The sequence below is a fragment of the Lichenostomus cassidix genome, chromosome 2 (genome assembly GCF_008360975.1).
Source record: "Lichenostomus cassidix isolate B80296 chromosome 2, HeHo_3.0, whole genome shotgun sequence".
NCBI classification, from domain to species: domain Eukaryota; kingdom Metazoa; phylum Chordata; class Aves; order Passeriformes; family Meliphagidae; genus Lichenostomus; species Lichenostomus cassidix.
The window spans coordinates 147,793,606-147,808,001 of NC_139482.1; the positions used below are offsets into that span (position 1 = coordinate 147,793,606).

At 45.6% G+C, this 14,396-nt stretch overlaps 2 protein-coding genes across 2 annotated transcripts in view; one reads left to right on the top strand and one right to left on the bottom strand.

Moving 5' to 3' along the window:
* Positions 1 to 4,575, bottom strand: part of AGO2 (argonaute RISC catalytic component 2) — a 54,500-nt gene extending 49,925 nt beyond the window's left edge. Inside the window, exon 1 of the mRNA XM_085053648.1 lies at positions 4,304 to 4,575. Coding sequence (XP_084909774.1) covers positions 4,304 to 4,334 — 31 coding nt within the window. The 5' untranslated portion in view covers positions 4,335 to 4,575. The remainder of the gene's footprint in view (positions 1 to 4,303) is intronic.
* Positions 4,576 to 12,294: 7,719 nt separating this feature from the next.
* Positions 12,295 to 13,583, top strand: RPLP1 (ribosomal protein lateral stalk subunit P1). Its single transcript, XM_085053660.1, has 4 exons — positions 12,295 to 12,488; positions 12,593 to 12,667; positions 12,773 to 12,890; positions 13,461 to 13,583. The coding sequence occupies exons 1-4, from the start codon at positions 12,417 to 12,419 to the stop codon at positions 13,538 to 13,540; spliced, it is 345 nt and encodes a 114-aa protein (XP_084909786.1). The 5' UTR covers positions 12,295 to 12,416; the 3' UTR covers positions 13,541 to 13,583.
* The last annotated feature ends 813 nt before the right edge of the window (positions 13,584 to 14,396 follow it).

Consider the following 14,396-nt stretch of genomic DNA (forward strand, 5'->3'; position numbering starts at 1 on the left):
TAGGAGTTTCTGGTAGGCTGAGTATTAGAAATTTCATCACTAAAAATAGGACCAACTATTTTGCTTAAATGTGAAATAAGGGAAGCAAAACACAACAAAATTTTGACAGGCCTTACAAGTTCTGTGAAGCTGTTGTCAGCACAAGCTCAGCCAACACGAACAGCACTTTCATCACGCATGTAAAGTTTCTAATTAGTTAAAACTATCTATGTTTGCAAAGCAAATTTAGAAGTTTACTGCATCAATCCCTGCAATTTCTGGAAGGCCAGAAGTGTTTAATAGGGCTGCTTCCTGAAAAGGAAAAATCCTATACAGTTCTAAGGGGGTAGAAGAACAGCAGATGACAATTAAGACATTTTCTCTTTAAGCATTTATATGTTTTTCCCACCCTTCTGTGAAGTAGAGGAAGACTGGTGGTGATAGCAGTGAAGGAGGAGATATAAACTGTGAAAAGACAACTTTCCTGGAAGTCAGGAAGCTTTGGGTGTTTCCTTGTACTCCTTCTGAACTTCACAATGCACCACTAAGTATGTACAAGTACACAAAAATTCTGCAAAAGTGAAAAACTTCAGGACAAAGAAAAAATAAATGCATAAAATCCCATGTAACTGCAAAGTAAGAGAATCCCTGGTGAAAAAGATGTTTCACTTTTCAATAGTACATTAAGATACTTCAGCTCACCCAGGAAAGGAGAAAGTTTGGTGACACATCTGACACCACCAATTTCCTTTCCATCAAACCATCTCATCTTTAAGCCACCTGAAGACAACACAGTTATCTGGGGCCACAAAATTACATCAATTCTTTTTTTCCTTAGGAAAATATATTGATCATGACAACAGCACACTTGAAAAGGTCAGGCTGTGTTTTGCAGGCTGTAACTTTGTCAAGTGCAATTTCAAATTTAGGAAAAATCCTCATGCAAAAAGGAAGAGGGCTGAGGCTGTACATGAAATTCTCATCCCCCCCTCCAGGTGTGGCAGCTTACCAGAGAGTTTCAGCATTAATTTAATGTCTAAAATTAAGCCAAAGACAGTGGATGACTCTGTGATACCAGCAGCAGAGTAAGTGCAGCTCCACATCCACCCCCAAAAGAACAGAAAAAGCCTTTTTAAGAAAAGAAGGGCAGACTTTTTACAGGAGGTACAGAGTTCCTGCTGCTACTGAAACACAAGCTAAGAGGACACTGGTGAAGTTAAATTCCACCAGTTGAAGATATTGCCATTTCTACTACCCCAATTAAGGCATGAGCACATCCTTCCCTGCACCACATTTTAAGACTGAAGACTCCTAAAGAGAATCAACATCCAACATCCCAATACCTTCAAGAAAATAAATGGAAGGTAAAAACAAGTACACACACTGAAAACCAAAACAGACTTAGAAGTTTCAACAGTCTGTTCACAATTTTTAATGGGTAACTTAAAACTAAATTATAAGAAAATAACATCAGTTCCACTGATTTGATAAAGTTGTTTCTCTTACCAGGGAAAAAAGATTGTATTTCACATGCAAAGCCATAATCAACTTCACACTCTTTTTCAGACAACTTCTGCTTCAAGAACAAATTAAGACCTTTAGCAGCAGGCAAAATCAAATATCCTTTCAAAGAATAAAAGAGGAATCTGTGGTGTGCAAAGTTTAGAATTTATAAATACACCACAACTGAGCAGTGAAAGTTCCAGAAGTTTATGCAACTTTTAATCAAGTCTTTTAACTGAATGACAGTATTCTTATTCTGGCACTTTGGTATTTTTCTGTCCTCCTAAAAACAGGTACATCAAAAAGTAGCAGCACCAAACATTTTCTTAAAAAAAAAAAAAGAGAATTCTCTCCGATTTTTTACTTTTCACACTTTCTTGAAGGCAAAGAGTATGGACACAATGTCACAGCACACTGGACACCGAGCCAAGAAGTCAGACAGTATTTGGGAAAAAGGAAAAGGGATCATTAGCTTCCTAACTATGGCAACAGTGATTTCATGACATCCCAATCATGTATAAGAACCCACCTTACTCCTGACATAACAGCATGTTCGAATAAACTTTCCACGTTTCAGCAGCAATTTTTTGGAATCAGCCAGATACGGCCTCCTAACTTGCTTGATACCGTTTCCAGTAAAACAATTAAGACTAAAATAGCAAACCCTGTGGCAAATTGAGCGATTCCTCTGGCAGCAGGCCAGCCAGGGGCACCCTCGGCACGGGGCTGGGCTGCAGAGCCCAGCGGGGCAACAGGAGCTGGTAGAGCAAAGCTGCAGTGTGCACCAGAGGTGTCTGAGCCAGGATGCAGCAGATATGCATGGAGCCTTCCCTGGGTGTCAAGGATGTGCTGACAGACCTGGAGAGGCTGCAGCTCTCTGTGCTCACAGCAGCTGTGGCTCGGCGAGGCGTTGGTTGTAAAGCACACTTCTGCTCTCTCCTCCGAGCAGGATTTCACATAAAGCGGTTTGTAGTTTTCAGATTAACACGTGGGACTCTGCAGTCCCTGCTTCCAGGCTGGTTCACAGAACAGCCACACTCTCATAAAAAACTCCAAGATGCCCTGCCTTGTGTGTGGAGTGGAGCAGGAAGCTGCCTGGGCTGCTGAGGCTCTCCGTGGATGATTTCACAGGAAGGAAACAGAGCTTCACCATGTGGAGAACAACTCGCAGCTCCTGCCCGGCACAGACACAGCGCCATGCAGGGGGAAAGGGCTGAGCCACAGAGATAAACTCGGAAGTAAACAAGACACGAGATGAGCTTGGCTGGAGGGAGCAGAACAGCAGGAGCTGAGACACGCACCAGGGACAACACACAGCCACCTGGAACTTGGGGAAAGTATAGTGGTACCAGGAGCCCGAGATCAAGAGGTTGTTGTTCCAGGAAGGGGAAAACATTCTTTCACACTGACCGTGGGTCCCTGATGGGAAACAGCAGCCAGCAACTGGGAGATCATTCCAAATGAAAGGGAAAGTGGTAGGATTGGATAGAGAGTAAATAAAGAGACTCCCACACAGGAAACTAGTCTCAGCCCTTACCCTGGTAATATTTTTAATTATCTGCATCCTTAAGTACAATTTTGAACAAAATGTATCACCAGGAGGTGAACACAGCAACAGCTTGATGTGAGCCACCATGAGCTGCTGTAAAGTCGAAGTGTACCTGTGCCTGAGCGAGAGAATCCAACACCAGAAGCCACCAAAAGTGGCCATCCATAGTTCTACGCAGTTATTGGCACTGAAATGTGCAAATGATGTTACACACGAAGGCAAAATCTTGAACATCAGTTTGGACACCCAGAGGTGTAGAGACCTGTCTGCCTGCTGTGCTAGCAAGAGCCTAGTGAGAAAATACAAACAGAGAAGCTGTACTTCAAGAGGCAAATAATCATCCTGATTATCTTTCTTGATTATTGCCTCTTCAAGAGAACCAAATCAGAGGGGGGGGAAAAAAAGGCAGCATCTAACTGTGGATCCCAAGATACGAATGCTTTCACAGAAGCATCTGTAAGAGGAGCAGTTAAAGACATCTTAGTTACAGGTCCTGTATTACCCTACACTATTCTTTCCCTCTAAGAAAAGAGATTTTGTGCAAAACCGTGGAGAACAGTAGCATGAAGTTCCATTTATTTTGAAACTTTTCTAAAAGAAAACTAGATTAGGTGCCAGTCACCCAAACACTGCTGTTTCTACATAAGAACTCTCACCACAGAAACAGCCTAACACTAAAAAGGAGAACAACACTGTCTCATGCGAACTGCCTAAACTCGCACAGTGTTAACCTGTATTTCCCCAAAGTTATATTAAACGTCCCTGAGAGAGTTGCTAACCCTGCTTTGCACGTCCACCTTTCCTTTGCTGCCAGATTTACTCACACGAAGAGCCCGAGGATACCTAACGCTGCCCATCACCTCTGCAGCGCTGCCCGACATGCGGAGCTTCCCCCGCACCTCCCCGGCGCGGCTATGGCAGCGCGGCCGCTGGGAACACGCGGCCAGCCGGGAATCCCAGCATGGAGCCGGCAGGGAGGAAATGGAGCCCCCGGTCCGCAGCGGGAGCCGCGCCGGCCTCGGGGCTCGGCAGAGGGAGGGGGAGCGGGGCAGGGAAGGCGACCCTCCCCTCCGAGGGCCTCCGGACACGCGGCCCTGCCCGAGGTGGCGGCGGCGCCCTGACCCTCCTTCCAACCCCGGCCAGCGCGGCCGCCGCTCCGGCCAGGCCCGAGCCGGGGGGAGCCAGGCGCTGCCGGGGCTCCCCGCGGACACGGACCGGGAAAGCCGCTCCGGGGCGAGCGGAGGACACAGACAAACCCGGGCGAAGGCTCACCGGGTCCGGCGGAGGGGGCTCCCGGGTACATGTCTCCGTGTGCGGCGGCGGAGGCGGCGGCGGCTCCAGGGGAGGGCACGGGGGAGGGAGCGAGCCCGAGCCCCGGCTACGCTGTCGGGGGAAGGGGAGGAGGAGGAGAAAGGGGAGGGGAGGGGGGAGGAAAAGAAAAGGGGAGAGGAGGGGAGAAAGAAAAAAAAAAAAAAAAAAAAAAAAAAGAAAAGAAAGAGGGAGGAGGAGGAGGGCCGGGAATCCAGGTTACTCGGCGGCACTGAGGAGCGGGGAGGGGAAGGAGGAGCCGCGGGGTCACGGGGAAGGGACGCTCCGCCCCGGGCCGGGCGGGCGGGAAGCGCCGGCAGGACGAGGAGCAGCGGCGCTGCCGAGCGCAGCGTCCTCGCTGCCCGCCGAGCGCCGAACCACAGAATCTAGCAGGTTGGAAAAGTCCTCGACTCCAGCCTGTGACCGGACATCACCGCGTCAACCTGACCGTGGCACTGGGTGCTACAGCCAGTCTTTCCTTACACACCCGCAGGGATGGTGACTCCACCGCCACCCTGGGCAGCCCGTTCCAGTGTTTAATCACCCTTGCTGTGAAGAAACTCCTCGTAATGTCCAACCTAAACCTCCCGTGGCGCAGTTTAAGACTCTGCTGTCATCCTAAGGCTTTCAATGAGACCTCGGGAAATGACTGTGTGCCTCTAGCGCTCTCTCCGCTACCTCTCCTTGTTTGTTACATGTTTGAAAAGTCTGCTGGAATTTTATCAGTATTACACACACTGCTGGATCTTGAATTAAATTTGGATTTGATTGTTTAACTTCTTTAATTCCTCCTGCTGCTGTGAAAACCTCAGCTAAGTTACCTTTTGGACCCCACACTTCCACACCACATCCACTTTTAGTCATATCTGTGCAACCCAGCTGTGGTGGGGTTGCCTTATTGTCCTGTACAACCAGATAATGTCTATACAGCATGTAAAGTTTCGTACAACCCGATAATGTCTGGTTGTACATGTGTAAAGTTTAGTTCCGGAGAATACAAACTACAAATGATGTGAAAGAGGCAGAGAATTGGTCAGTATGATGCACTGAGAACCTGGAGATATCCCTGGACAGATTTAAAAGACCTGTGGATGTGGCAGGTGGGGACATGGTTTGGGGATGGGCCTGACAGTGTTGGGTAAATGGTGGGACTTCATAATCTTACATGTATTTTCCAATTTAAACAATTCTATGATTCCACATCAGTGATGATGATTCCTGCAGGAACTGTCATCTCTTTGTAATCACCTAATTGGTACCTCTTCCTTTCAGGAGAAGAAAGCAGGAAAAAATAAATTAAACCTGCCAAGGAGGCAAAAAGCAAGTTAATGATGCTCACTTCCACCAGGAAGAATTACCTACAGCGTTACAGCACAGCCATAATCTATACTTTCAGTCACCTCCTCCCTGTTGATGTGAAAGCCTTTGAAAAATTCATGCAGTTTTCAACCCAGAACGGTCAAGCCCATTCAAATTCAACTGAATTCCTTCACCAACTATTATCTGCCAAAGGGCGAGGCAAACACACAGCTTGTAGTGTTCATCAAGCCAATTAATATCCTCCTTCATCAGTTCATATTTCAAGTGATACAGAAGCATCTCCCTGTTCCAAACTATTTCCTCTCCCCTTCGGGTCATACTTGCAGATATTCAAGGGCTGCTATTAACAGCTCAGCTTTCACTTCAAGTGAACTGCTCCTGAAACCATTGTCACCACTAGAGTTTCCACTGGAGTGATTTTGGATTTGTCTCCATTCCAAGCTTCTCAAATTGCTGGAAAGTAAAGATTTACCCGTAACTATAAACAAATAAAGGATAAAATTATGGGTCAACTTCAGTTTTAAAGTAAAGCCAAGCAGCTCTAGCAAAAAGATAAACAAGGGAGCTGGCAGAGTGGTTGCTGTTTTCCTCTCTGTGAGGAGCTGGGTAACATTTTGGCACAACCACCAATAATTTCTGGTTTATGCTATGTAACCTTACTAGAGGCTGAAAAGAGGGTGGATGGGGAGAAATCCCCAAAAACAAGAGCCAGAAGAGAGTTATCTGAGGTACATTTGGCCTTTCTGCTGAGGTGGCTGAGGGAAAACATGCAGTCTCTGTATCAATATCTATTTTTTTTGATGCTGTATTTCAACCAATCTCTTCAACCTGATTAGGAATGTAACTTCCTCTAAGATTAGACATACTATCATGCCTGTTAGACCTGCATTAAAAAAAAAAAAAGGGCATAAAAATACACTGACAGCTTTCTGGAAATGGTCACTGGACTGATTTGGTCAGCCTGGCCATCAGCACTGACTTACACTGAAGCTAAAAGTCCACGATGGTACTGTGGTAGCTGTTTGAAAATATCAAGTCAACAAGCATCAAAAGACAGGTGAAATATAAGGGGAGGTTTTACAAAATACTAAACACATATCCCACACTTCTCTCTGGCTCCACAGGATGCTCTGCAATTGATTTCTGAAGTTGCCTGAAAAACAGAGATCCTGAAAATGGCAATTAATGCCTCAAACATCCTAGAGTGCAACACACTTGCATTGATTTAAAGCTGATTTTTCTGGATTTAGCAGTCCATAAACAAAAGGGTTTATCACTATTTAGGTAAGACTGTAGAACTGCACAGTCAGCTAAATAATAAATTAATTAAATTGTTTTATTTAAGCACTGTTTTCCCATGTGGAAGTGCTGCTGTTCCTCAGGTATATTTTCATGATGCTGAACACTTGCAGCAGCATTTCTGTGCATTTGAGGGAAGAGAATTCCAGCTCTCTTCTACTTCTGTTCACACACTCATTTTGGGCCATGTCACTTGCTTTATTTCCAAGGCTTTCTGTCACTGACAACTGATGTTTTGGAGCACAGTGAAACCTAATTATGTCTTACTGGGCCATTTCACCCAAAAAAGGCCTCAGTTCTTGAAAAGGTTTGTTCTGAAAGAGAGGTTTGAAAGCTCTGTAACAGCTTTCTTTTATGCATGCTCTTTATATGCTGTATTAACAATTATATGGTAGTATAAGAACAGCTGCTTAAACACTTAAAATTAGGTTTTTCTCAAGATAAAAAAAGAGTGACTGTTGGGCACAATACCTGTCTTAACTGCTGGATTTCAAGATGACATTTCCCAAAACTGATATCTGTCAGAGAAGAAATTATTAATTTTAGGGGAAAAGCACATTCTAATCATTCTGGAAACAAAGATGGTATTTAGGAACAGCTTTTAAAAATCATTTATAGCAGCAGCAGCAACTTAGAGAAAATATTTTATATACAAACAGGCCAATGACAAATGATATAGCTTTTCTTGCTAAGAGAAAACATACATTGATCTCCCTAAGTAACAACCCTTCCCATTTTGAACTGATTTAAATTTAAAAACCCAGCGTTTATAAATGTCTTGCAGTCATTGCTTACAATGATACAGTAGCAAAAATTTTTGCGCAGAGCAGAAAGATGTCGATTTTATTTTTGACTTGGAGAGGATTTAAGTTTTTGTATTTGCCATCTCTCTACAAACCTGACTTTTAAGATGTTATCCTGGAGTACATACATTAGTCCTGTCACATATTCTGTGCTCTGCTTTACGTAAGAATTTAAAATCGGAACCAAAGTGAAGAAGTCCACAGCTCTGTGCTCTGATATCTTCACATGGTTACAAAGATTTTCAGGGTTCTGGTCCCCTGCTCAGGAACTGTTTGTTATTTTAACAATTGGTTAAAACAAATTAACAAATTATTTAATCCACAATTATCATGGTGGAGGGACCAAAACCTGATTTTTGTCTTTCTATAATCATATGACTGTCCCAACTACTAAGCTACAAAGCTGTATTTTATTTATTTTGTAAAATGAACTGAAATAATTATTAATTTTTTAAAAAGACACCCCCAAAATACTAATTATAATTAGATTAGTAACTTCAGTTCACTCAAAAAGACAACTTTTCCAGGTGATCAGGGCCAACAAGGCAACATTCAACATGATGGAAAAGATGCAGCACCACCTATTGGGGATGTGTTACTCACACTGGTTATTACAGTTTTAAGTAATACCAGAGTTTTGTTCTTCATTGTAATGACCTGATTATAAGGGAAAAAAAAAAAAAAACCAAACCAAAACTAACAAAAACCCAAACCAAAAAACCCAACTAGGAAGAAAAACGAGTTTCCAAAAAGAAGATTAAAGAAGCAAATACTGTGCCTGATGCTATTCACCAAAAAAAAACCCCACGTCCCTAAGTGCCACATCTACATGTCTTTTAAATACCTCCAAGGCTGTTGGCTCAATCACTACCCTGGACAGCCTGTTCCAGTGCTTGAACAATCCCTTCCACACAGAAACTTTTATTAATAGCAAATCTAAACTTCCCCTGGCACAACCTGAGGTAATTTTCTCTCATCCTAACACTTATTACCTGGGAGAAGAGATCAGCCTCCACCTGGCTGCAGCCTCCTGTCAGGTAACTCCTTCCCCAGCTTTGTTCCTTTTCTTCAGAGAGGCTCCAGCACCTCAATGTCCTCCTTGTGGTGAAGAGCCCAAATCTGAACCCAGGACTGGAGGTGTGGCCTCACCAGTGCTGAGTACAGAGGGACAATCACTGCTTTGGTCCGGCTGGCCACACTTTGCCATTGGTCATCAAGAAATGCAGCTTTGAGAGCTGGAGAAAGGCTGGTTTAAGAAAGGAAGAATCACCTCAGGAAGGTTATAAGCAGCAACAAAATAGTTAAGCGAGGACAGGGAAAGATCAGCTTCAGGTCTCCTTGGTAGAGATCTCTTGACCACTTCGATGACTATGAGTGACCTCGAAATGATCAGGCATCAGCTCTGTAGTGCTGCACACTCACAGATAATTTAGGATGAGGTGCTAAGGACTGACTGCTTTGTTTACAATAATCACAGATCTTGCTGATATTTTCATCTTTCTTGGCAAGCACATCCAGCCAGATCTCTGTCACTGCTCTTTACCATCCATCCTCCAGGTGTAAAATATCTACCTCAGGGAAGTTCTGTAGCCAAGTTTCTTGTTTGGTTTATCATGGAGACAGCCCTGTGCCATCCTGTAACAGTTTAGCCACAGCTGTATCATCCTGCTAAACCTCACCACCCTGAAAATAGCTCACTACCCTGGAATTGTAGAACACACAGAAGAATGTAAGGGTTTTTTGTTGTTTCTTTTTTTAAGCCTCCATCTATTTGATACAGATTCATACAGAATGGAGACTTCTGTTCCAAAAGGATGGCAATCTGTTAGACAGTAAAATACAGACAGTTAGAGAAGCAGAGGTGAAAAGCACACACTACTGCAAGTTTCTAGACCCATGGTCTGCTTTATTAACCAGCTTTATTAATTAAGCTTTAAACCTTAATTAATTAATTAAGCTTTATTAACCAGCAATCCCGATCAGATACCTAGACTTCCAAAAGGTTTAGGAAGCAGCAAACTGGGGTTTCTTTTGGTTTTTTGCTTTGTTATTACACAGTGGTTTGTTTTCATCAGAACTTTACTCTTGGCTCCTACAGAGCAGCTTTATCAGTGTCACTCAATAGATGCAGCAAGACAGCCATGAAGCAAGGATGCAGGCAAATCTCATTTAATTAATGTCTTCGCCAACCAAACCTAAGCTTATGTGAATGTCACATTTAGATTTTAGGTCTTTGTATTTTAATTTTTAACATTCCATCAGCATTTCTAATAATTTTTAGCTTAAGGACTGTTATATCAGAACTGTTATAAAACCATGCCTGTTAAACCTATGGCTTTGTTGTTTGCTTGCACACTTCCAGTACTCACCTCCCAGGCCAGCGTCATTTGCAAGTTTATTTGATTGAAAAGGAATCTTATTTCTCTGTTGCTACTTTTCAGTCAGATCATCATCTCATGGACCATTGGCACAGCTCTGAGGGCTTTGGCACAGGAGGCCTTGGCAACTCAGAAGGGAGGAACAGACAAGGCAGGCTCATGCAAGTCCCTGGGAAATCTCATCCTCAAGCATCCAGCAATGACAGAGGTTCCTGGATATTTCATCCCAATGGAAAGGTGCATTTATTTGCGGCTTTGAGTTAGGTATAAAAACTGAGACAATTGCACTGTGCCTTGAATAGGAACTTTAAGTAAATGCTTAAAATCAGAGCTGGTAACCCCACTAACAGGGATAAGCACCCAGAAGTTAAGCACTGCAACTCTGTGCATTTATCATTGCCAGCAGTGAGTAGTGTCAGTGAAATTCTGAGTTGTTTCTGATCCTTAGGAAGCGATGGATACAAGAGGTCAAGTCCCTCTTGCCTACCTCAGTTTTTACTTGTAATGGGATAAAAAAATCCTCCAATTTCTATAAAGGAGCATTACAAAAGCAGGCTGTTGGATAAACTTTGCTAGTAATGGAAAATTGTCATTTTACGATTCTCAGCTTTCAAGCTTTTTGCAATTTCTTGAGTAATTTTGCTTAAGCTTATTTTTGATAGTTTGACTTACTTGGTTTGGGTTGGAAGGGACCTTTGAATGTCAGATAGCCCAGCCCCACTGCAATGAGCAGGGACACCTTCAGCTGGAGCAGATTGTTCAGAGCCCTGGCAACCTGGATGGAATCCCATCCCTCAGGCATTTCAGCCACAACACTCAGCTCGGAGTCATCTGCAAATCTGCTGAGGGTGCACCTGATTCCCCTGTTAATGTCTTTGATGGAGATTTTAAATCATAGTGAATCCAAACAGAACCCGGAGGGACACATTAATGATCTCCATCTGGACATTGAGTGAGCAATCACTGTGCTGTGGATGTGACCAACCAGCCAATTCCTCATCCACTGAACAGTCCACCCATCAAATCCATCTCTCTGCAATTAGAGAGTGGGATGTTGTGGGGGACAATGTCAGAGGCTTTACAGAAGTCCAGAGAGATGACATCCACAGCTCTTCCCTTGTCCACTGATGTGGTCACTCCATCATAGAAGGCCCCTTAGCTGGTCAAGCAGGACTTGCTCCAAATCACCTCCCTGTACTCCAGGAATGCCTTAGCACAGCTTCTACATCTGTTCCATGACCTGCCCAGCCAGAGAGGTGAGGCTCATCAAATGTGTATCTGTCAAAAAGAAAAAAACAAAACAAAACCAAAACAAAAAACTAACAACAACAACAAACAAAAAAACCCAAACAAACAAATAAAACCCCCAGAGAATATTTATTTTTCACAATCTGGTGATTCCTTTGGAGCAAAACTCGAATTTGCCCAGGCCCATCAGAGTCACAGAATCAGTGAGGTTGGAAGTCACCACAGAGGGTCATCTGGTCCAACCTCCCTGCTCCACAGGGTCATCCCAGAGCTCATGGCACAGGATTGTGTCTGACACTTCTGGAATATCTCCAGTGAGGGAGACTCTACACCCTCTCTGGGCAATCTGTTCAGTGCTTGCTCACTGCACAGGAAAGGAATTATTCCTCATATTCAGGTGGAAAAAAATTAGGCTGCACAGTTCTGTACCAAGGGCTTATTCTGCGCCTTTTCTTCCCATTTTATTACATTCAGATAATGGGGTGTTTGGGGAGGCAGTGAGACCTGAAACAGTGGGGAGAGGGGCGGGATTGGGCTCCTCAAGTTGTCCCAGGGAGGATTAGTTTGGATGCTGGGGAAGATTGCCTCAGCAGGAGAGTTTTCCAGCCCTGGCCCAGCTGCCCAGAGCAGCGGTGAGTCCGCATCCCTGAAGGGCTACAAAAGCCGTGTGGAGGTCGTACTGGGGTACACGGGTGAGGCTGGCAGTGCTGGGGCAGCGGCTGGACGCGCTGCTCAGGGCTGTTTGGGGTTTTTAGGGTGGATTATCCCTGCGAGGCGCTGAGGGATGAGGGGAGGCGCTGAGGGATGAGGGGAGGCGCTGAGAGGGTGGGGCACGGCAGGGAGCGCGCGCAGCATCCGCCATGCGCGCCGGGGCACGCGGATGTGACGTCACGGATGACGCAACGCGCACCGCCATTATAAATCCGCGCCGCCGAGCCCAGCCCCTTTCGCTCCGCGGCGGCCCAAGGTGCTGAGTCCTTCGAACGAAGCTAAGGCCGAACCACCCGGCGACCAGCACCGCGCCCCGCCATGGCCTCCGTCTCCGAGCTCGCCTGCATCTACTCCGCCCTCATCCTGCACGACGACGAGGTCACCGTGACGGTGAGTGCGGCCGCACGAGATGGCGGCGGCCGCGCGGCATGGCCGCCTGAGGGGCTGCGCCGGGCCGCGCCGGGCGGGCTCTGAGCGCCGCTCTCTCGTTGCAGGAGGACAAGATCAACGCGCTCATCAAGGCGGCCGGAGTGAACGTGGAGCCTTTCTGGCCGGGGCTATTCGCCAAGGTGGGTGAAAGGGGCCGCGGGCCGGGCAGGGGCGGCCTGTGGGGCTCCCCCAAACACATGCCCCCGTATTAATGAGGCTTCGCTGCCGCTTCTCGTTCTCCGCAGGCGCTGGCGAACATCGACATCGGCAGCCTGATCTGTAACGTGGGAGCGGGCGGTGGAGGGGCTCCGGCTGCTGCCGCTCCCGCGGGAGGTGCCGCGCCCGCCGGCGGAGCCGCTCCCGGTAAGTGTGGCTATTGAAACCTGGATCCCTGGAGGGGTTTGGGCTGGGAGGGTCTTAAGACTTAGCGCGTTCCAGCCTGCCTTCCATGGGTAGGGACACCTTGCACTAGACCAGGCTGTTAAAACCCCACCCAGCCTGGCACTGAACACTTCAGGGATGGGGCAGCCACGGCTTTACAAGGACCAGTTACAGAAGCTCTTTTCACGTGGTTGTGCCTTGCGGCAGGTGCATGAGGACTCGAGAAAGGCTAGTGTTGCATATGAAGTCAGTGTACAGGATTACACTGTTCTGTTCCCTCAGAATTAAGACTGCTTTTCTTGTATGTCAGTCAGGATTATACATCAGCACCATCTCCTCAAAGTTCTTCAGGTTTGAGAGAAATGAATTCTGAAGGCACAAAACCACTTTTGTAATGTTGTAAACACTATTCTTGGGTTGCTGGCTTAGCTTGTTAGGGCTGCTCAGGTCTTCCTGCTTGATGTTACAGTCATTGCATGTGAAGTCTTTTTTGACAAGTGACTTTTATGAGCTGATAAAATAAAAAGTCATGTCTCCTTTCTCCTTTTCTAGCCGAGGAGAAGAAAGAAGAGGAAAAGAAGGAAGAATCAGAGGAATCTGATGATGACATGGGCTTTGGTCTTTTTGACTAATTAGTTTTGTACCTGCCTATAATAAAAGAACCATCTACTTGTCCTTGTGTCTCTCAGATGGATGCTTGTGAAGGGCAGAGGGTGGAGGATGGCCAGGCAACCTGCAGCTCCTGAATCTGCTGGAATGCTGGGGCTTTACAACTTTCCCTGTCAGTTTTTTTTTTGTGTTTCACAAGTATAGTTAAGGCTCCTAAAAAGAACCACAGCCTCTGGACAAAGGTGGGAATGTAATCCCAGTGAGCACAGGATAAGGTCATGTTCCACAAAAGGGCTGAGACTTGGTGCTGCAGCCTGTGACACCTCTGGCTACAGCAGCAGTGCAGCTCCCCTGGCACCTGTGCAGGGACAGCAGTGGCACAGCAGGGGTTTTCCAGTGGGGCAAAAGGCTGCAATTCTCAAAGCCTGGGGTGGTGTAAGGTGTAGAATTTGCTATTCCAGAAAAAAATAGTGAAAACTATTTTGAAGGGTGGGTGTGAGAACTGAAGTAAAACTGCACAGGAAAGGAGCTACTTGAAAAGAATGTATTTCTTCAGTAACTTTTGAACAGGACTTTCCCAGAGCAGTTGATAAAAGGACTCTTCCAAATGTGTATTCCAAAGCACTGAAGCATTAGAGAATTCTAGGTGTTTAAAAAGGGCTCCAAAGTTGACGAGGGTGGTTGCACATCTAGACCAAACACTGCTGCACTTGCACTGTCCCATCTTTTATATAACTTTATAGTATGATGGTATTTGTATTACAACTCATATTTATAAAACAGACACAGGTACCCATGGAGGAATTTGGTTCCTGTGCTGCTACTGAGCCTCAGCTGAGCTTCCAAACAGCTCCTTGCAACCCCCTTGAACTATAACTT